This window comes from Ammospiza nelsoni, chromosome 24, assembly GCF_027579445.1.
Source record: "Ammospiza nelsoni isolate bAmmNel1 chromosome 24, bAmmNel1.pri, whole genome shotgun sequence".
Classification (NCBI taxonomy): Eukaryota; Metazoa; Chordata; class Aves; order Passeriformes; family Passerellidae; genus Ammospiza; species Ammospiza nelsoni.
The window spans coordinates 4,009,175-4,026,452 of NC_080656.1; the positions used below are offsets into that span (position 1 = coordinate 4,009,175).

At 47.6% G+C, this 17,278-nt stretch overlaps 1 protein-coding gene across 3 annotated transcripts in view; it reads right to left on the bottom strand.

The window, feature by feature from the left end:
- B3GAT1 (beta-1,3-glucuronyltransferase 1) overlaps nt 1-17,278 on the bottom strand; it is a 43,450-nt gene that overhangs the window by 9,742 nt on the left and 16,430 nt on the right. Inside the window, exons 2-5 of one of the 3 annotated variants that reach the window (XM_059488268.1) lie at nt 8,030-8,141; nt 7,730-7,876; nt 3,890-4,362; nt 399-695 (exon numbers count right to left, since the gene is read on the bottom strand). In XM_059488268.1, the coding sequence (XP_059344251.1) occupies nt 399-695; nt 3,890-4,362; nt 7,730-7,876; nt 8,030-8,033 (921 nt within the window). In that variant the 5' untranslated portion in view covers nt 8,034-8,141. Of the gene's footprint in view, nt 1-398; nt 696-3,889; nt 4,399-7,729; nt 7,877-8,012; nt 8,142-17,278 lie in introns of all 3 variants that reach the window. The other 2 variants (XM_059488267.1, XM_059488269.1) reach the window with 2 other exon arrangements.

A 17,278-nucleotide genomic window follows, 5' to 3' on the forward strand; every position in this document is an offset into this window, starting at 1 on the left:
CATCCCAGCACCACCAGAGCTCCTGCAGGCCTGGACTTGTCCCCACGGGCCCAGCTGCAGCACCCAGCCGGCCCAAAGTGTCTGTGGGGTGAAACACCACACACCCAGCCAGCCCAAAGTGTCTGTGGGGTGAAACACCACACACCCAGCCAGCCCAAAGTGTCTGTGGGGTGAAACACCACACACCCAGCCAGCCCAAAGTGTCTGTGGGGTGAAACACCGTAAATAGTTGCCGCTATTTAGTTCAGCAGCAGGGCCAGACAAGCCCAGGCACATCCCATCCAGCTATATTGATAAATATCAATCCTGTGATTCAGTGAAGTGATGGAATGATGGTGAAAACTGCATTTTCTTCCCCCTCTGGCTCCCCAGCACCCCGCAGCAGGACAAGAGCATACCTTAGTGCAGTTGGCAGCCTTGGGCTCGAGGTCGCTGAGGGTGACCAGCTCGCGGAGCAGGCTGCTCTCCTGGTAGCCGCCCTTGACCCCGCGCAGTTTGAAGTAGGCCTGGGAGCGCTGCAGGATGAGCCTGAGGTTGACAGCAAAGCCGGCCATGTCGATGGCGAAGGGCCGGTGAGGGTCGAAGACGGTTTTCCAGCCGTACACCTTCCCCGCCGCGTTCACCTTGGGCGACTCGTAGCGCAGACCGCCCACGAAGGCCACGGGCCACACCGACACCTTCCTGGTGCTGCGCATCTGCCACGAGCACACAGCATGTGAAAAACGTGGATTTTATGATTGGCTTTTCGCAAATATTCAAGTAAAATATATGCGAAATAAGTTGTGCCTGTATGAAAAATTCTTACTGTCTTAAAACTTTAAGGCCAGGCTGCCCATGAAGGCCACAGGCCACACCAACACCTTCCGGGTGCTGTGCCACAAGCACACACGGAGTGTGAAAAATGCATATTTTATTATTTGCTTTTCGCAGATATTAAAATTGTAATGCATATTATGGAGTAATTCATGCTTAAGTAAAATATATGCAAAATAAGTTGTGCCTGTATGAAAAATTCTTAAAGTCTTCAAACTTTAAGTGCAGGCCGCTCATGAAGGCCACAGGCCACACCAACACTATCTGGGTGCTGCACATCTGCCATGAGCACACACGGGGTGTGAAAAGTGAGTATTTTATGATTGCCTGAATAAAAGGACACCTGTTAACAAAGAATTAACCCTTAAAAACAATAGCCTGTTGCATATTCATACACTTCATACATGATGCATAAATTCCATTCAAATATAGGATTCTGTCTGGTCATCTTCAACTTCTTCCTCTGAATCCTGATGGCATCATCTTGCCCAAGCAAGGCGGGAAGAAGTTCATTTGAAATCTCTGGGATTTGTGAGTAGGGTTTTTGTCCAGAGCTGCCAATAAGGAACACCTCTGCAATTTATGAGTGGGGTTTTTGTCCAGCTCTTGGTGTCCGCATGGGCAAACCAAGACACAGGAGAGAAGCACCTTGTCCAAGGCCACCTGGAAATGCAGGAATGGCACATCTAGGAAGAAAGGTCGTTTCTACTAAGGTATTTAGGCTGCAGTCTCAGGCTATGAAAGGCTAAGAGCATCTCCAGATGCCAGTGGGGCACTGCAGCTGCCAGCCTTGGGGACAGTGGGGAAGCACAGTCTCTCTGGACATTCACAGCAGGCAGAACAGCCCTGCACTGTGGAACTGGATGCCTCCTGCTCCCTGTGGTCACCAGAAATGGAGCAGAGCCACCAGGGGCCCTTTTGGCCAAGGCAGGTGCTCTGGATGCCACTCACCCCCAGCACCCTGCCCTGCTCCCTGGCAGGCTCAGCCTCTATCTCTGCTCTCAGCTCGCTCTCTTAGATCAGGGCTCTCCCAGAGCTAATCTCATCACTGCTAATTACTGAAAACGAGAGCAGAAGAGCTCTGGCACTTGCCCTTCTGCATTATACAGCTGCTAACGGCAGCCCCTGTCCACAGGGAACAATAACGTGTGTCTCCTGCATTTCACAGCACATTTCCTTGGCTCAGTGACCTTAACTGCAGAGACACGTCTGAGAGGAGAAGCCTCTACGAGCACAGCACAGGAGTGAATGAAGGAACCCTTTCTGCTTTATTCATGTGAGGAGTCTGTCTCAAGATGCCACCAGAGCCAGCCTCAAAGCGGACGGGGGAAGAAAGATATTCAGCCTGAATTCACTCCCAGCTTTCAAAGCCATTCCTGTGGCTGTGCAAGCTAAAGTGAGAGCCACTGGGGAAGGGAGAGGCATGCATGAGGAAATAAATAGGAGATCCCTGGTATGAAAACAGGCAGCTGGTGGGGAAGGAAGCAATCCTCCTTTCTCATCCCTTGGTGAAAGAGTTTGGCCTCAAGAGAGCAAGGGAACAAGTAATTTCTGAGCTGGAAGCCAGGTGAGGTACCTGGTCTTGAATGTAAGAACATTCAAACCTGCAAACAGGAGCTCATTTAGAGCCCCAGCTGGGCTGGATCAAAGGTAGGAAAGCCTGTGGAAAGCCCCTGCTCAAACCCAAACAGATTGTCAGGACACACTGAAATTCAGCCAAGGAGCTGCAAACTTCCAGGGGGAGATCTCAGCCCCTCACCTGCTGATAGCAGCCTGGGGGAGCCATGCTGAGTGCTGGAATTGGAATTGCTCCAGGGGGAAAAAACTGGTCACATCCCCTGGCCCAGACATCCCTCCTCCAGGCACTGCATGGAGGGCTCTGCTTTTGCAGGAGGGGAACCAAAGTCTCCAACAAACTCCTGCTCCTCACGCATGCAGCAAGGCAGGGACCAGCACAGGGAACACCTCTGAACAAGATGTCCTGGGAAGGCTGTGGAGCCCAGCATGTCCTCAGCTCACCCACAGCACCCCTCAGTGTTGTCATTATATTGCAAGAGTTCTACTGTCATTACATTGCAAGGGTTCCATATTACTAAAGTTTTGTACCTCCTTCACGTTTCTTGTAGGCAGCTCCTCTAGGCACTGACTCTTCCTTGTCCTCACAGCAACCAACAGACTCCAGTCCCACCAATCCACTCTTTTCTAACACTCTTCTTATTGGCTACAGGTGTGGCCTGTTAACATCAGGCCTGCTCCTAATCTTTAGTAATTGGTTCAGCTGCAACTCTTTAGGGGATAAGACTACATTCTATACAACCTTCATTTACCCATACTGTAACCCCCTACTCCTCACCCCCTCCCTGTTGGGGAAGATGAAACAGGAAAGCCTTATCAATATGATTGTCTGGCAAAAGATTTTGAGAATATGGAAACTATAAGCAAGATTGAAATGAAAGCAAGCTTTGAGATACCTCAGTTACTGAACAGCTGGAAAACAATGGTGTGGCTGGCTGAAGGTGATCCCCTTTTGATGGAACAACACCCTCTGCTTGCAGACAGGCCCAAGGGTCAGAGCAGACCCTACAGCTTGGCAGAAGGGGCCCAAAGAGGAGATTTTAGGGTTTAAAATATAACACAGGATGGTAATGTAATGATTCTGATAGGCTGCATGTAATGCTATAGGATTTGTGTATTGTACTAGATTGGTTAGTGAGAATTAGAATATTCAACATAAAAGAAGATTTATTGTATTGTAATGGGAACCTCGCTCTCTTACCCTTTTACTCTCTCACCCTCTCATCCTCTCTCCCCCTCTCTTCTCTTAGCCCTGCTCTGAGCTGTGGCTGGCAGCTCCCAGCAGGGCCCTGCACCCAGGCCCTTTGCAATAAATCCCAAGTTCCACAACCTGGCTGCAGAGATCTCTTGTCTCTGTCTGTCCCGACCATCCTACCCCAGGCTCACTAGCCCCATCCTAGATAAATACATAGAACAACCACTACACTCATCCAGGCTTGCCACAACCATCCTACCCTCCCCAGATTCACCAGCCCCATCCACCCCCCCAGCAGGCCCTTACCTCCTCAAAGAGCTCCAGGCTGTAGGTGTTATCATCATCCGCAAAGTAAACAATCCCGGGCTGGCTGTAGTTTTTGTGAAAGGTCTCTCTGAGCCACCTGAGGGCCAGGTTCCTCTGCATGGTGCCGCGGGGGATGCGGGGGTCCCTCATGTCCCCTCGCAGTTTGTAGTTGCGGGGGGTCTCCACGTTCAGGTGGGTGTAGTTGAGCCCCGTGTCCCGCAGCAGGCGGGTGATGAGCGGCGTGCGGCGCTGCGAGTCCTCCACCAGGATCCAGTGCAGGTTGGGCACGTGCAGCAGCGTGTTGGCCAGCCTGGTCAGCTCTGCCTTCTGCACGGGCCGGCTGTAGGTGGGGGTGACCACGTGGATGGTGGGCAGCGTGTCCGACCACGGGGGTGGGCGCGTGTAAACGTACTCTGTCCTCACCACCTCCACTATGTCCCGGTCCGACAGGCAGTATTCCTTGGAGTCCAAGCCTGCAGCGAGATCACGCTGGGAGTCACCACCATCATCTGGGCAAGGGCATGGAGAGAAGAGAGAGCTGCATGGACTTGGGCGTCCGGCACTCCCCGGCTGAGCCAGCGGGTCACCCTCGTGGGTGCCAGGAGTGGAGGCTTTCGTGGGTAAGGGCACGGATAAATAAAGGAATCAGGGACAAACACACGTGAGAAAAGAAGATTCTGCTGCTAGAAAACCAGCACCAAAAAGAAAAAAGGCCTGAGAGCTCACAACAAGCTGAGTGCTCAACAAGCTGAGCTCACAACCGGGCTGAGCGCTCACAACAAGCAGCTTCAAAATGCACCCAGAAGAGACAGGTCTGTAGAGCAAATAGGTTTAGATAAAGAAGATAGCCACGTGGAATGATGGTCCATCATCCCTGAAGAGCTCCAGTGCTCTGGGCACCACGCTTAGTGGGGCAGGACTCAGATCTGCATTCACTTGAGCACCTGGACTGGGCAGCAGGGAAAACCTGGTGGAAAACACCAGGCCAGTGAGGGAGTCACCACCATCATCTGGGCAAGGGCATGGAGAGAAGAGAGAGCTGCATGGACTCGGGCGTCCAGCACCCCCTGGCTGAGCCAGCGGGTCACCCTTGTGGGTGCCAGGAGTGGAGGCTTTCGTGGGTAAGGGCACGGATAAATAAAGGAATCGGGGACAAACATGCATGAGAAAAGAAGATTCTGCTGCTAGAAAACCAGCACCAAAAAGAAAAAAAGGCCTGAGAGCCCGGGATAACTGGGCTGAGCGCTCACAACAAGCAGTGTCAAAAAGCACCCAGAAGAGACAGGACTGTAGAGCAAGTAGGTCTAGATAAAGAAAATAGCCAGGTGGAATGATGGTCCATCATCCCTGAAGAGCTCCAGTGCTCTGGGCACCATGCTCAGTGGGGCAGGCTTCAGATCTGCACTCACTGGAGCACCTGGATTGAGAGGCAGGGAAAAAACTGATGGAAAACAGTGAAGATCCCCAGCAGCACAGTCTGGGCAGGACACTGCAGTGCCCTACAGCTCTCTGAGAACCACAGAGAAGTGGGGAAAGACACACTTCAAATGCAGAAATGGAGAGTGGAAATGAAAGCCTGTAATTGTAGGTTTTTCCTGCAGAGACTTTCCCCTGCCTCTAACTAACCTGCCTCAAAAAGGCCCCTCCAGCCTCTGAACAGAGCAGCCCCCTCAGAGCTGCAGATGTGAGCAATGAACTGCCTAAAGATTGGATTCTCTGATCCCAACATACAAAATCCCTGCAAATGTTAACAATCGGCTCAAGGAAAACCAGTGTTGATGCACCTGCTGATTTTCCAGGGTGCAGCTTCCATGTGCAGGGCAGGAAGAATTCCACAGGGGGAATGCCACAGTCTGCAAAGATAAAGGGGGACCCCCACTCAGGATGGAAGGCTGCCTCTCCAGTGGGCACAGAACTCTTTGAGCCATGGATTTTTCAACATCAGGTAACTACCAGGAACTTGAGATGAGAAAGAACAGGAACAGAGGCCCATTAGATCTGCCCCAGCAGGGGATTACCCATGGCTTTTTCATAGCATGTTATTCTTCCAGCAGCAAAGCTTTGATGCCTGAACCAAATGAAAGCTTTTTACTCCATGGTATTGACAGAGGGGGGTGGATATTTGGGGAAGGAACAGGGTACACGTTGCTGTCAGGCAGGCCCTACGTGCTGCAAAGCACCTCAGCATCACAGCAGAGCTCTCTGAGAGCTGGAATCAATTCAGAAATAAATCTGCGAAATGCATTGGACACAGACACAAATGTAATTAGCCAGGATGGTGCCCGAGACAGTTTGCAAAGCCCTGCAGGTCAGATCCTCAGCTGTGAGCCCTGGCACGGGGAAGTGCTGCTGTGTGGGCATCTCCAGGTGCACATCTCTCTCAGCATCTGTGAGCAGAGCATCTCTGAAATGCTTCACAAGAGCAAAATGATTCCCCTTGAGAGATTTCAGATTGGTCTCTACCACCACTCACTCTTTACTGGGGGCTCTGAGAAGCAGAGAAGTGTCTCATCAAGGTCATTGGTGAGTTCTTGACCGAGCCATTGGAGCAGTCTCCATGCTGTAACTGCAGAGGCCATTCACAGAAAACAGCTTTTAGGGCACTGATCAAACTGCTGTACAGACAGGTAGCGTGTTTTTAGTCATTTTTAAAGTCCTTTTTTAGAGCCCAGGAGATTCCTCACCCTCTGAAACACTGTCCACCTTCCAGAAGGGATCAGAGGCATTTTTCCCTGCCCAAAGCCTCAGAGGTGGCTGTCAGGAGAAAGGGAAAACTGCTCAGGACAGACTGAACTACCTGCAGCTCAAACTGCTCATCAGAGTGTCCAGCAAAGGGATAAGCAGCTATGGAGGATGGAGACAAACACTGAAAGGGGAGAGAATCCCTCAGAGAGGATGAAAGGGTCCTGAAAATGAGCTGGTCTTCTTCCCCCAGACCAGCCTGCCCACAGCAGAAGGGCAGAGCCAAGAAGGAAGGTGGCAGAAGGCAGCATGGCTTCTTCAAGCCCCCAAGAGCCCACACAGCCCTTAGATATTGCTGCTGTGCCAAGAACAGGACCAAGCTGGGATGCTTCTGGCCAGAAGGGTTCCCCCAGCACTTCCTGCAGCCCCCGATTCGGGCCAGGGCTGTGTTTACTGCAGTGTGTGACAGGAGTGTGGAGTCAACTTCTCAGAGCACTTCAGCTCCCCCAGGCAGGTGAGATCTGGCTCTTGCCTTCTCCTTCAAGTGCAAGAGCACTGCTTTTCTGCTTTCCTTAAAGTGCTCTCAGCCTCAGGTCTCCCGGAGCAGCTGCCTCGAGTGGCAGCTTTGTTTCCTCTGCTGTCTCTTTTGCAGCTTTCCCGCTGGAATAACTTTGTGTGCAGAGCACTGCAGAGGCCAGCAGGGAGGGAGGGAATCCTCTCAGGGAACAAAGAGAAGCAGCACTCTGGGCTGAGGCCATAAAGAGCTCTCCAAGTGCAGCAAGCACAGAGTTTGATGCCTCTGAAGAACCCCTAGAGCAGAGGTGGGGGAGTTTGATGCCTCTGAAGAACCCCTAGAGCAGAGGTGGGGAGTTTGATGCCTCTGAAGAATCCCTAGAGCAGAGGTGGGGAGTTTGATGCCTCTGAAGAATCCCTAGAGCAGAGGTGGAGGAGTTTGATGCCTCTGAAGAACCCCTAGAGCAGAGGTGGGGAGTTTGATGCCTCTGAAGAACCCCTAGAGCAGAGGTGGGGAGGCTCCTGCATGGGCATGGTCTGGGAGCTGAGATGAGCATGGCTGCCATGGAGGAATGAAATGAGAGAGGAGATGAGGACGAAGGGGGGATGCACGGGCTCGGCATGGGCTGGTTTGGTTTCTCTCACCCTTGTGCACTGCAAGCAGAGGAGCAATGGTGCTCTGGTGCCACACGGTGATTAGCAGTGTCCAGGGCAGAACTATCAGCACGATAGCCAGGATGTCTCGTCTCTTCGGCATCTCCAAGACTGACTGGGCCCACAGCTCCTCATTACCTGACAGTGAAAACCCCAGAGACAGAACAGCAGAGCACATGGAGAACAGAAATAAATGGGCAGGAAGGAGCAAGGACAGAGAGAAGAACGCGAGAGAGGCAGAGAGCAGCAAGGTGACACGGCTCGTGGGTCTTACCAGTGCTTACAACCCACCCATTGCAGAAGCAGGTTTGGAGGGGCCTCGGAGCCAGGAGCAGGAGGGAACCTCTGCAGGGCACTGCTGGAGCTGCCAGCAGGAACCTCAGGGACTCAGGTGGGAGGAAACCTGCAACACACAGCAAAGGCCAGTGGGCACTGTGAAAAATGCATGTTGTATGGCTCTGTGCAGATATTTACCAGGCATTGTGAAAAATGCATGTTGTATGGCTCTATGCAGATATTTACTATGTGTATTTTGTTGTATTGATTAGTAGTGCTGTATTCACATTTTAATAGTTTTGTAGTTAAAAGGTAACTTTTGTAGTTAAAATAGTTAAAAACTTTTGTAGTTAAAGTAGTTAAAAATAAAGTTTAACTTTTGTAGGTAAAATAACTCTGTTTCTGTTGTCTCATATTGTCATCTGCTCCATGCAGATATTTGCTATGTGTATTTTGTTGTATTGATTAGTAGTGCTGTACTAATATTTTAACAGTTTTGAAGTTAAAAGGTAACTTTCGTAGGTAAAATAGGAATTATGTATGAGGGATATTTTTTAAAGAAAGGAATGAGGCACTTGCACCAGATAGCAGTAACAGGACACCTAAATCTTTCAGAGAAAAAGAATTCATTGCCTCATTAGGAGAAGAAACTAACTTCTTCCTGGCTCCTCAGCTTGGAAGGTCCTTCAATAAATATAACTACTTTTTAACCAAATGGACCAAACTTATAAAAGTGTGAAAACCATGACCCATTGTGGATTTTAGGGTGAGTTTTGTCTGCTCTAAATGTACCTGTAGGACCTTCAATAAATAGAACTGCTTTTTATTCTCTTAATTTTGCCTGGCCTCTGTTTTGTACCTAAGACCCTTCAATAAACATAACCACTTTTTATTCCCTTAATTTTGCCTGTTTTAGGTAAAGGACAAAGGCATCATTCCCATCAACACTCCCATCCTGCAGGCAGCTCCACTCTCAGCTGAGGCTTCCAGCAGAGCTCAGGTTGGCTCCCTCTCCGAGGTGCTGTGCCTGGAGTCTATTAAAGTGCCACAACGGCTTAGTTTGATGCAAGACAAGCACATACAAGATTTAAGCAGGCTGTATTTCAGCCCCAAGCACAGCACTTAGCAGGGCTGCCACGCACCAGGGCAGTTTGCAAACACGGGTAGCAGTTTAGTGCTGCTGCTCCCAGGTGGGGCCGCGCATTAGAGGCTGCTAAAAGGGCTGCAGTGCAGGCAGGCAGAGCCCAGGGATGCTGCAGAGGGAGCAGGATGCTCTGGGAAAAGCTCTGCTCTGTGATCTGGGAGTTATCACATCCCCTCCTTAATTCCACTTGAGTCTGGTGCTGTGACCGTGTCCACAGGGGTTTTCAGATTGGGGAACAGAGGAGGATCTGACTCCATGTTTCAGAATGCTTCATTTATTATTTTATGATATATATTACATAAAACTATACTAAAAGAATAGAAGAAAGGATTTAATCAGAAGGCTAGCTAGGAATAGAAAAGAATGAATAACAAAAGCTTCTGTCTCGGACAGAGAGTCCGAGCCAGCTGACTGTGATTGGCCATTAATTAGAAACAACCACATGAGACCAATCCCAGATGCACCTGTTGCATTCCACAGCAGCAGATAACCATTGTTTACATTTTGTTCCTGAGGCCTTTCAGCTTCTCAGGAGGAAAAATCCTAAAGAAAGGATTTTTCATAAAATGTTTCTGTGACAGGTGCCACACTGCTTGTGCAAATATTTTCCCAGAGCTGTTTTTTTTCTTGGGGGAAGACATGGAGAAATCCAGGTTCAGAGCCCTGATTAGCCCAAATTGGATTGATCTGAGTTTTCCTTGGCCACTGGGCTGTACAGCCAGCCCCCAGTACTGTGCCCACTTGGAATGAAACAGCTCCAAGAACTGCCAGGTTTTTCTTCTAAATGAACCTTGCAATATTCAAGTGGCTGGACAGAACCTGGTTCTTCCAAATTAGCACTTCAACCACAAAGGTATTAATTTACCAGGGAAAACAGGGCTTTGTCCTTAAAACTGTCATGTAAATGTCCCTCAACTGAAGTTTCAGTGAATAATTTCTTTTCCATGCATATAATACCCAAACTCGTAGGAAAATTCCCAGCCAACTCTAGCAAACAGCCAGTTCCCCAGTCAGAGCTTTCTCATTTGTTTTCAGAATTGGTGAAAGCAGTCTCATTCAGACAAAATAAACCAGGGAGGAAGAGGAGGAATTATTCCAGCAAGCATCAGCTTTCTGCTGCATCCCTGTCCAGCTCTTGGAGCCAGAGAATTCCTGCTGGCCTCGATCTGCCAGAGCACAGTGCCCTGAGGATAGAGCATCATCCCTGCTGTGCCTGCACTGCTGACTGTGCCTGAACAGAGGACAAGGAGCAGTGGCACCCTTGGAATCCCCTGATGAAGCTGGAACAGGTCCCTTGAGCACCCCTGCAGGGCCTAAGGGGCAGCTGGAAAGGCTGAACACCTTACCCAGGGAAGTGCCTTCCCCAGAAATGCACCCAGGAAAGGATTCTGCTGCTGGAGATGGGGTGGGAAGAAATAACAGCTAAAAAATCCACTCAGAGCCCATGGACAGCCCCTGGCAAGCTGCCACAGTGGGCTGGCATCACCAAATGCCCTGTTTGTCATGGGCAGCTTCCTCCAGGCACTGTGCCCTTACTTCAATCTGCCTTTCCCCTGCCTCCTGCCCATCCTTTCCCCTGCCTCTGCCCATCCAGGCTCAATCCAACCTCATCCCATGGGACAGGCTGAGCTTGCCACGATGGCAAACGGGCCCCTTTGTGCTGGGGTGCTGCTCTGCCTCTAGCCCCTGAGCAGTGGGGACAATGAGCAGCTCCAGTGGTTTGTGCTTTGCTCTGATCATTTCCATTTGCACGGAGCATTCAGCAGCTCCCTGGTCACTGAGCTGTCTCTGTGGAGCTCCAGCTGCCCAGGGCCAGCAGGGAGAGCTGCCAGGCCCAGGGAATGTCCCAGTGCTCCGTTCCCTGTCCCCCAGAGCTGGCTGAGCTCCCTCTGTGCCACTCCTGGGCTGCAGGTGCCACTGGGATGCAGTGGCTGCAATCAATGTCCCCAAAGGGACACGAGCCCAGGGAGGGTCCCAGATGTGAGGGGTGGCTGCAGGGACATGGAACCAGAGGGTGACCCCAGTTCTGGCCATGTTTTGCACCCTGAGCTGCCCAGGGAGCACCACAGCTCTGCTCTGCAGCCTTCCCTCCCTGCTGGCTCCTGAAGGGATTTGCTGTTATTGATGATCCTGCCTGAAGGACGTGGTGAGAATTCCTTTGGGGCAGCTGGAAGCTGTCACAGACATCTTTTATGAAAAAGCCTTTCCTTAGGATTTTTCCTCCTGAGAAGCTCGGAGGCCTCAGGAACAAAATGCAAACAATGGTTATCTGCTGCTGTGGAATGCAACAGGTGCATCTGGGATTGGTCTCATGTGGTTGTTTCTAATTAATGGCTAATCACAGTCAGCTGGCTTGGACAGAGAGCCCGAGGCACAAACCTTTGTTATCATTCTTTCTTTTTCTATTCTTAGCCAGCCTTCTGATGAAATCCTTTCTTCTATTCTTTTAGTGTAGTTTTAATATAATATATATCATAAAATAATAAATCAAGCCTTCTGAAACATGGAGTCAGATCCTCGTCTCTTCCCTCATCCTCAGACCCCTGTGAACACGGTCACAGTGAGCGCTGTGAAATCTCCATCCAGAGCATTCCAAGCTTCCATCTCCACACCCTGATGCCACCAAGGGCTTTGGTGAGAGGTGACACCAGCTCTCAGTGTCACAAAGCCATGCTCCCCTCTCAGCATGTGCCAAAGGTGAAATCCATTTTCTCCTGCGAACAACACCAGCCAGGAATTACATGGCAGCCTGTGATTTTACACTGCTGGTGATCACAGCCCAGGACAGAGGGCTTGTCCTGAATCCTAAAATTCCCTTGCTGCCAAAGCCAGGCGAGGATTTTTGTGACTGTTTGTGGTACAAGACAAAAATTGGTCTGGGAAAATGATGTTCCTGTTCAGGGCATTTACTCCACCCCTTCCTCATCACAACAGCACTCTCCTTTTCTCACTGAACCTGTTTGAAACAAAACCTGCTTAATTCAGATTGTCACTTTTAAACTTCCCCTGTCTCCTCTTCCCCAGGGAAATGAAGGAGAAGGAACAAATTTAAACATAAATTAAAACAATCAAACTCTATTTTCCACTACAGAAAGTATCCTGCCTTTTGGTTTTTTTTCCACTTTTGAAAAGTGATGTGCAAGCCACAAATCACTGGCTCAAATGCAAGTGATTTTAGGGTTTAAATACTCCTAAAACAAAGGATTTTGCACGGTTTTGGGAAGAATTGAGTGCCACAAGATGAAAGAGATCCCCATCCTCCGGCAGAGGGCAATGGTGTCGAGGAATGACAACGTGGAAAGGGCACTGATCTAATAAAAAAGCTTTAATAAATCCTGGAGCCACGTGTTAGTAACATGCTGGATTATTAAACACTGAAGGTTCTTTTTTTAAATCAAGTTAATTGGCATCAGCTCTGACACTTGCCATAGGAACGAGTGATTTGATCTGCAACCTTTATAGGCAGTTTTACCTTCATTCCTCCTCTGGGGCTGATCAGCCCCAGTGTCATTAATCCTTGGTTTGCCCACACTGAAGAGAAGTGATTTAGAAAATGTTAAACTAAAGAAAGGCTTGATTTGAATTTGTACCTATACATCTTACTGGAGTAAAAACATTGTCTAGATGTGAAAAAAAAAAAAAAAATACACCCCAAAAAAATCCCCAAACAAACGTAGCAAACGTTGTTTTGTTGTGCTTCAAACAAGCCAGGAAATAACAAACAGATGCTGCCAAAACCTGCAACAAAAGCTTTGCAAAGAAAATAAACACTCACACTTCAGGAGATTGTCACCAAAAGCTTTTTCCTCCCAAAATCTGAAATCAGGGTTCCTTCTACTTTTGAAACAGCAGCTGGGTCTGATCCCTGCTGGGAAATGATGTTGGAGTGGCACAAGACAGGGTTGGTCCCTCTGCTCTGCCCACCTCAACCCAAAAACCCTTCTGAATTCCCACCCCAGCTCAGGCAGGTGCCTGGCACAGAAATCAACCCCCGGGATGTCCTGCCCCCTTCCCAGAGGGGGAAACTGAGGCACGGGGTGGTCACAGCACAGCACACCCTGGGCACAAGGCTGGGTCAGGACAAGGCTGGATGGGGTTGGGACCAACCTGGGGCAGTGGGAGTGTCCCTGCCCATGGCAGGGGTGGGACTGGATGAGATTTAACTTCCTTTTGACCCAAACCAGTCTGGAATTTCAGGATTCTGGAGCTCCGGGTGCTCCACACTCATCCCTGCTCTTTATCACACTGCCTGGCAGGGGATGGGCATTCCAAGCCTCTGTTTAAGATTTTTGGTATTTGGCAGAACAGGCTTGTAAAGCACAGGCTAAAAATAAAGGTAGCAATAAAAGCCTCTTGCTCGTTAATTACTCTGTAAGCCATTACTGCCTAAAAACCCCATAACTTTAATGGGGGCTATTATAAGTATAGTAGCAAAACTGTGCAGCTAATTAGTGTTTAGTTATTAAGCAGAACATAGCCAGAACTGAGTAATGAGCTCACAGAATTGCTGCTTCTTGGAGGGTTTAATCAGGAGTGGTGTTTTCAAGCTCAGATTCTCCCAATCCAGGGGACAAAAGGACAGAGGATTTTCAGGTCAGCTCTGAGGGGGAATGGCCATCCCTGAGCTGATCTGTGCAGCACAAACCTCAGACTGCAAGTCAGCAAAGGGAAGGAGAATGGCCAGAAATGTTTCAGGTGTCCAAGAGAATCATTCCAGCTAGAGGAGACCTGGATTCATCCCTGAAAATCCAAATTTTGGAGCAAATGATGCAATGGAAGGTGAGGGTTTGCATCATTTCTTCACCCAGCATTTGTTTCCTTCTTTTAAAAATTGAAATAATTCCTATGGCCAGAATACAGAAATAATTAATTCTTCTTTTTATGTTTTGTTTTTTTTTTTTTTTTTTTTTTGGTTAGGTTTTTTTAGGTTGGTATATTTATTTTTTTTTTAGATTTCAGAAACCCAGAGGTGCTGGAGAAGCCTGGTAAGGAAGCTCAGCCTCTGGGGGCTGTTTTTTCACTCAGTATTTTCTCCAGCTTCCCCTACAAACCCCTTGCCTTGGCCTACAGAGCCATTTCTTGTGTTTTCCAAACTGCCACAGAAACTGAGGCACAAAATTCCCCTGGCCTTGCAACAGCTGAGGCAAAACCCAACCCACCCTTCCCTTCCAGCCTGACCCACAAATGGGATCAAGAACACAGATTATCTCCCAGGAAAAAAAAATAAAATAAATTAACCAAGCTCCTCAGAACAACACTTAAATTTTAAAGCAAGCATGAGTAAAGTGGATCAAGGGAGCTCAACACAAGCACAATTAGCTGCTGGAACTTATTGCCACAGGATACTGAGAAGAACAAGAACTTAACAGGATTCAAAAAAGGATTAGTTGTGTATGTGAATAAACTGCATATCCAGAATTAGAATGAACCACCCACCAGTTTGGAAAACATAAAACCCCTTGAGTTTCAGAGCTTCAGCCAAATTTTAACAAGCATCAGAAACTTTCTCTTCTCCAGATTAATCCCCCCTCCGTGGGAGAATCAGGACAGGAGTGCGGTGGCACTGCTTTTATGCTGTGACACAGTCCCAAGGCTCCACTGCTTCCAACAGCAAGGTGCACCGCCTGGGAAAGTCTAAAAATATTGGATTTATTGTCCTAAATGTGTTTGTTTTCCTGGACAGGCTCTCACATTGCAGCCATCACCACAGTGCCCAAGTGCTGTCCAGATTTCTCCTTTATTACAGGCACTGCACTTCTGTCCTTGCTGCTGCAAAGGGATCTTTTCCAAGGCTGGAAAAAGCAGGAATCTTTTTATTAAATGATTTTGGAAAGGGCTGAACCTGAACTTTGCAGCCTTCTTGTGCCAAGCAAAGCAGGAGCAAAAAAAAAGTGTCGCACACCCTTGGCACCAGCAGTGGTGAGGCTGCTGTGGGTCCTGGGTGCTGGCACAGCCTCACCAGGGAATGGCACCACATTTAGGGACCTTTTCTGCTTCCAGATGTGAGAAATGCTGCTCACTTCCAAAAATTGGAAAGGTTTATTCAAACCTTATCAAAAATCCAACAGAAGACTGAATAGAGAAAATATTACAGTGCTGGGAGCAGAGGATTTTCCTCACCATGTGCTCACCCACACAATGGAGATTTTGCTTTTTAACCCTTTAGCTCTCCCAAAGTTCTGTCCATCCACTCCTTCTTTGTTGTCCAGGGGTGGAGATCACTGCCTTAAATCTTGATTGGAGGTCAGGAATTGCCGTGGTAACAATCCCACATTCCTAAATGTCCCAAACCCAGGGCACCCCATAATAACACCACAAGGGGGGTAAAACATAACTATAAACCTATATAAATATAGCTAGTTATAGTTATAAATATGACCTATATAGTTTTTATATACAATAGTTATAATATATATAGTTATAATTATAGTTATAATATAATATACTAATATATAATATATAATAGTTATACATAATAGTTATAATATATAGTTATAATAATTACATATATATAATAGTTATATGTAACTATATTATATATATTATATATATAATAGTTATATATAACTATATATAATATATGATATATGTATAACGGTTACATATAATTATATATAATATATAATAGTTATATATAACTATTATCCATATTATATATATTTATTATATATAATATATATTTATATATAATAAATATAATGAAATATATTATAAATATAATAAACATAATAAATAAATATTTTATAGCTATATAAATATATATTTTATATATATTATTATATATAACTATATTTATTATAACTACTATATATAACTATTATAACTATAGTATATAATAGTTATTATATATATAGTCTAGTTATATATAACTATAAACCTATAAAACTGCTCCTAACATATTCACAATATTTTCCTTTTAATTGTGAGTCAACCATGGCATTCCTCATCTGTCAGACAGAGGATGCTCTGCTCTGCCAACATTGGCAACACCAGGAAAGCTGTGCCTTGACTCAGGTGTGGGATGAGGAGGCCTCTGCTGCCCCCAGTCCTCCCTGATGAAGGGCTGCACTTCTCACATGGTTTTTAAGAAGAATCTCTCCCGAGATAAAAAGCTGTTTGACTTACAGCCCACTCCCAAAATAGAAAGGCAGCTGGGAGTTGCTTTGCTTTGGGAAAAGTTGGTGGATTTTTGTTAAGGTTGCTGGTGGAAATGCTCCAACAATTCTCTCATTTAAGGGTTTCTCATCCAATTCTCCTCACTGGTGACACAGCACAGGCTCTCCATCAGACACAGTCCTAGGCTCTCCATTTCCACCTCTGTGCTCTGCATTGCACCGAGTGCGTGTGCACTGCTGACTCCCATGGATCTGAAAAAGTGACACTAACAAAGGATGACCCAATTTCCACGAGATCAGGCTCAATTCCACAGCTCCATAATAGGCTTTGCATATGCTTTGTCCGAGGGGTTTGGAGGCAGGAGCTGCCACGTGACACCTCATGGGAGCAGGTGGCAGGTCACAATGACCAAACCGCACTTTTCCAGAGGAAAAAGCTCATCTTTCCAACCTGCAGGCCAGCAAACTGCATTTTCCCAGGATGCGCAAGGCTGAATCATCAAGCCAAATGTTCCTTTCCTTTCCTTTCCTTTCCTTTCCTTTCCTTTCCTTTCCTTTCCTTTCCTTTCCTTTCCTTTCCTTTCCTTTCCTTTCCTTTCCTTTCCTTTCCTTTCCTTTCCTTTCCTTTCCTTTCCTTTCCTTTCCTTTCCTTTCCTTTCCTTTCCTCTCCTTTCCTTTCCTCTCCTTTCCTTTCCCCCTGTACCCAAGGAACCCTAACAAACCAAACGAAACTTTTATATCCTCTGTGAATTATTGGTGCAGGATTCTATGGGTAGCCCTGGTGGGACACGCTGGCAAATTCACAAATCCAACCCTCAAACAGGAAGAGCTGTGCCCAGCAAGCCACCAAGGCTCAATTTATGTCCCAAATCCCAAAATTCTCAATTGCAGACCTGGAGGTGAGACTGCTCTCCTGGGTGGGACACACCTTTGGTATCACCTGGCAGCAGCTCAGCAGCCCCACAGCCATCAGCACTCACTTTTAATTAAAGAGCTCTTCCCAAC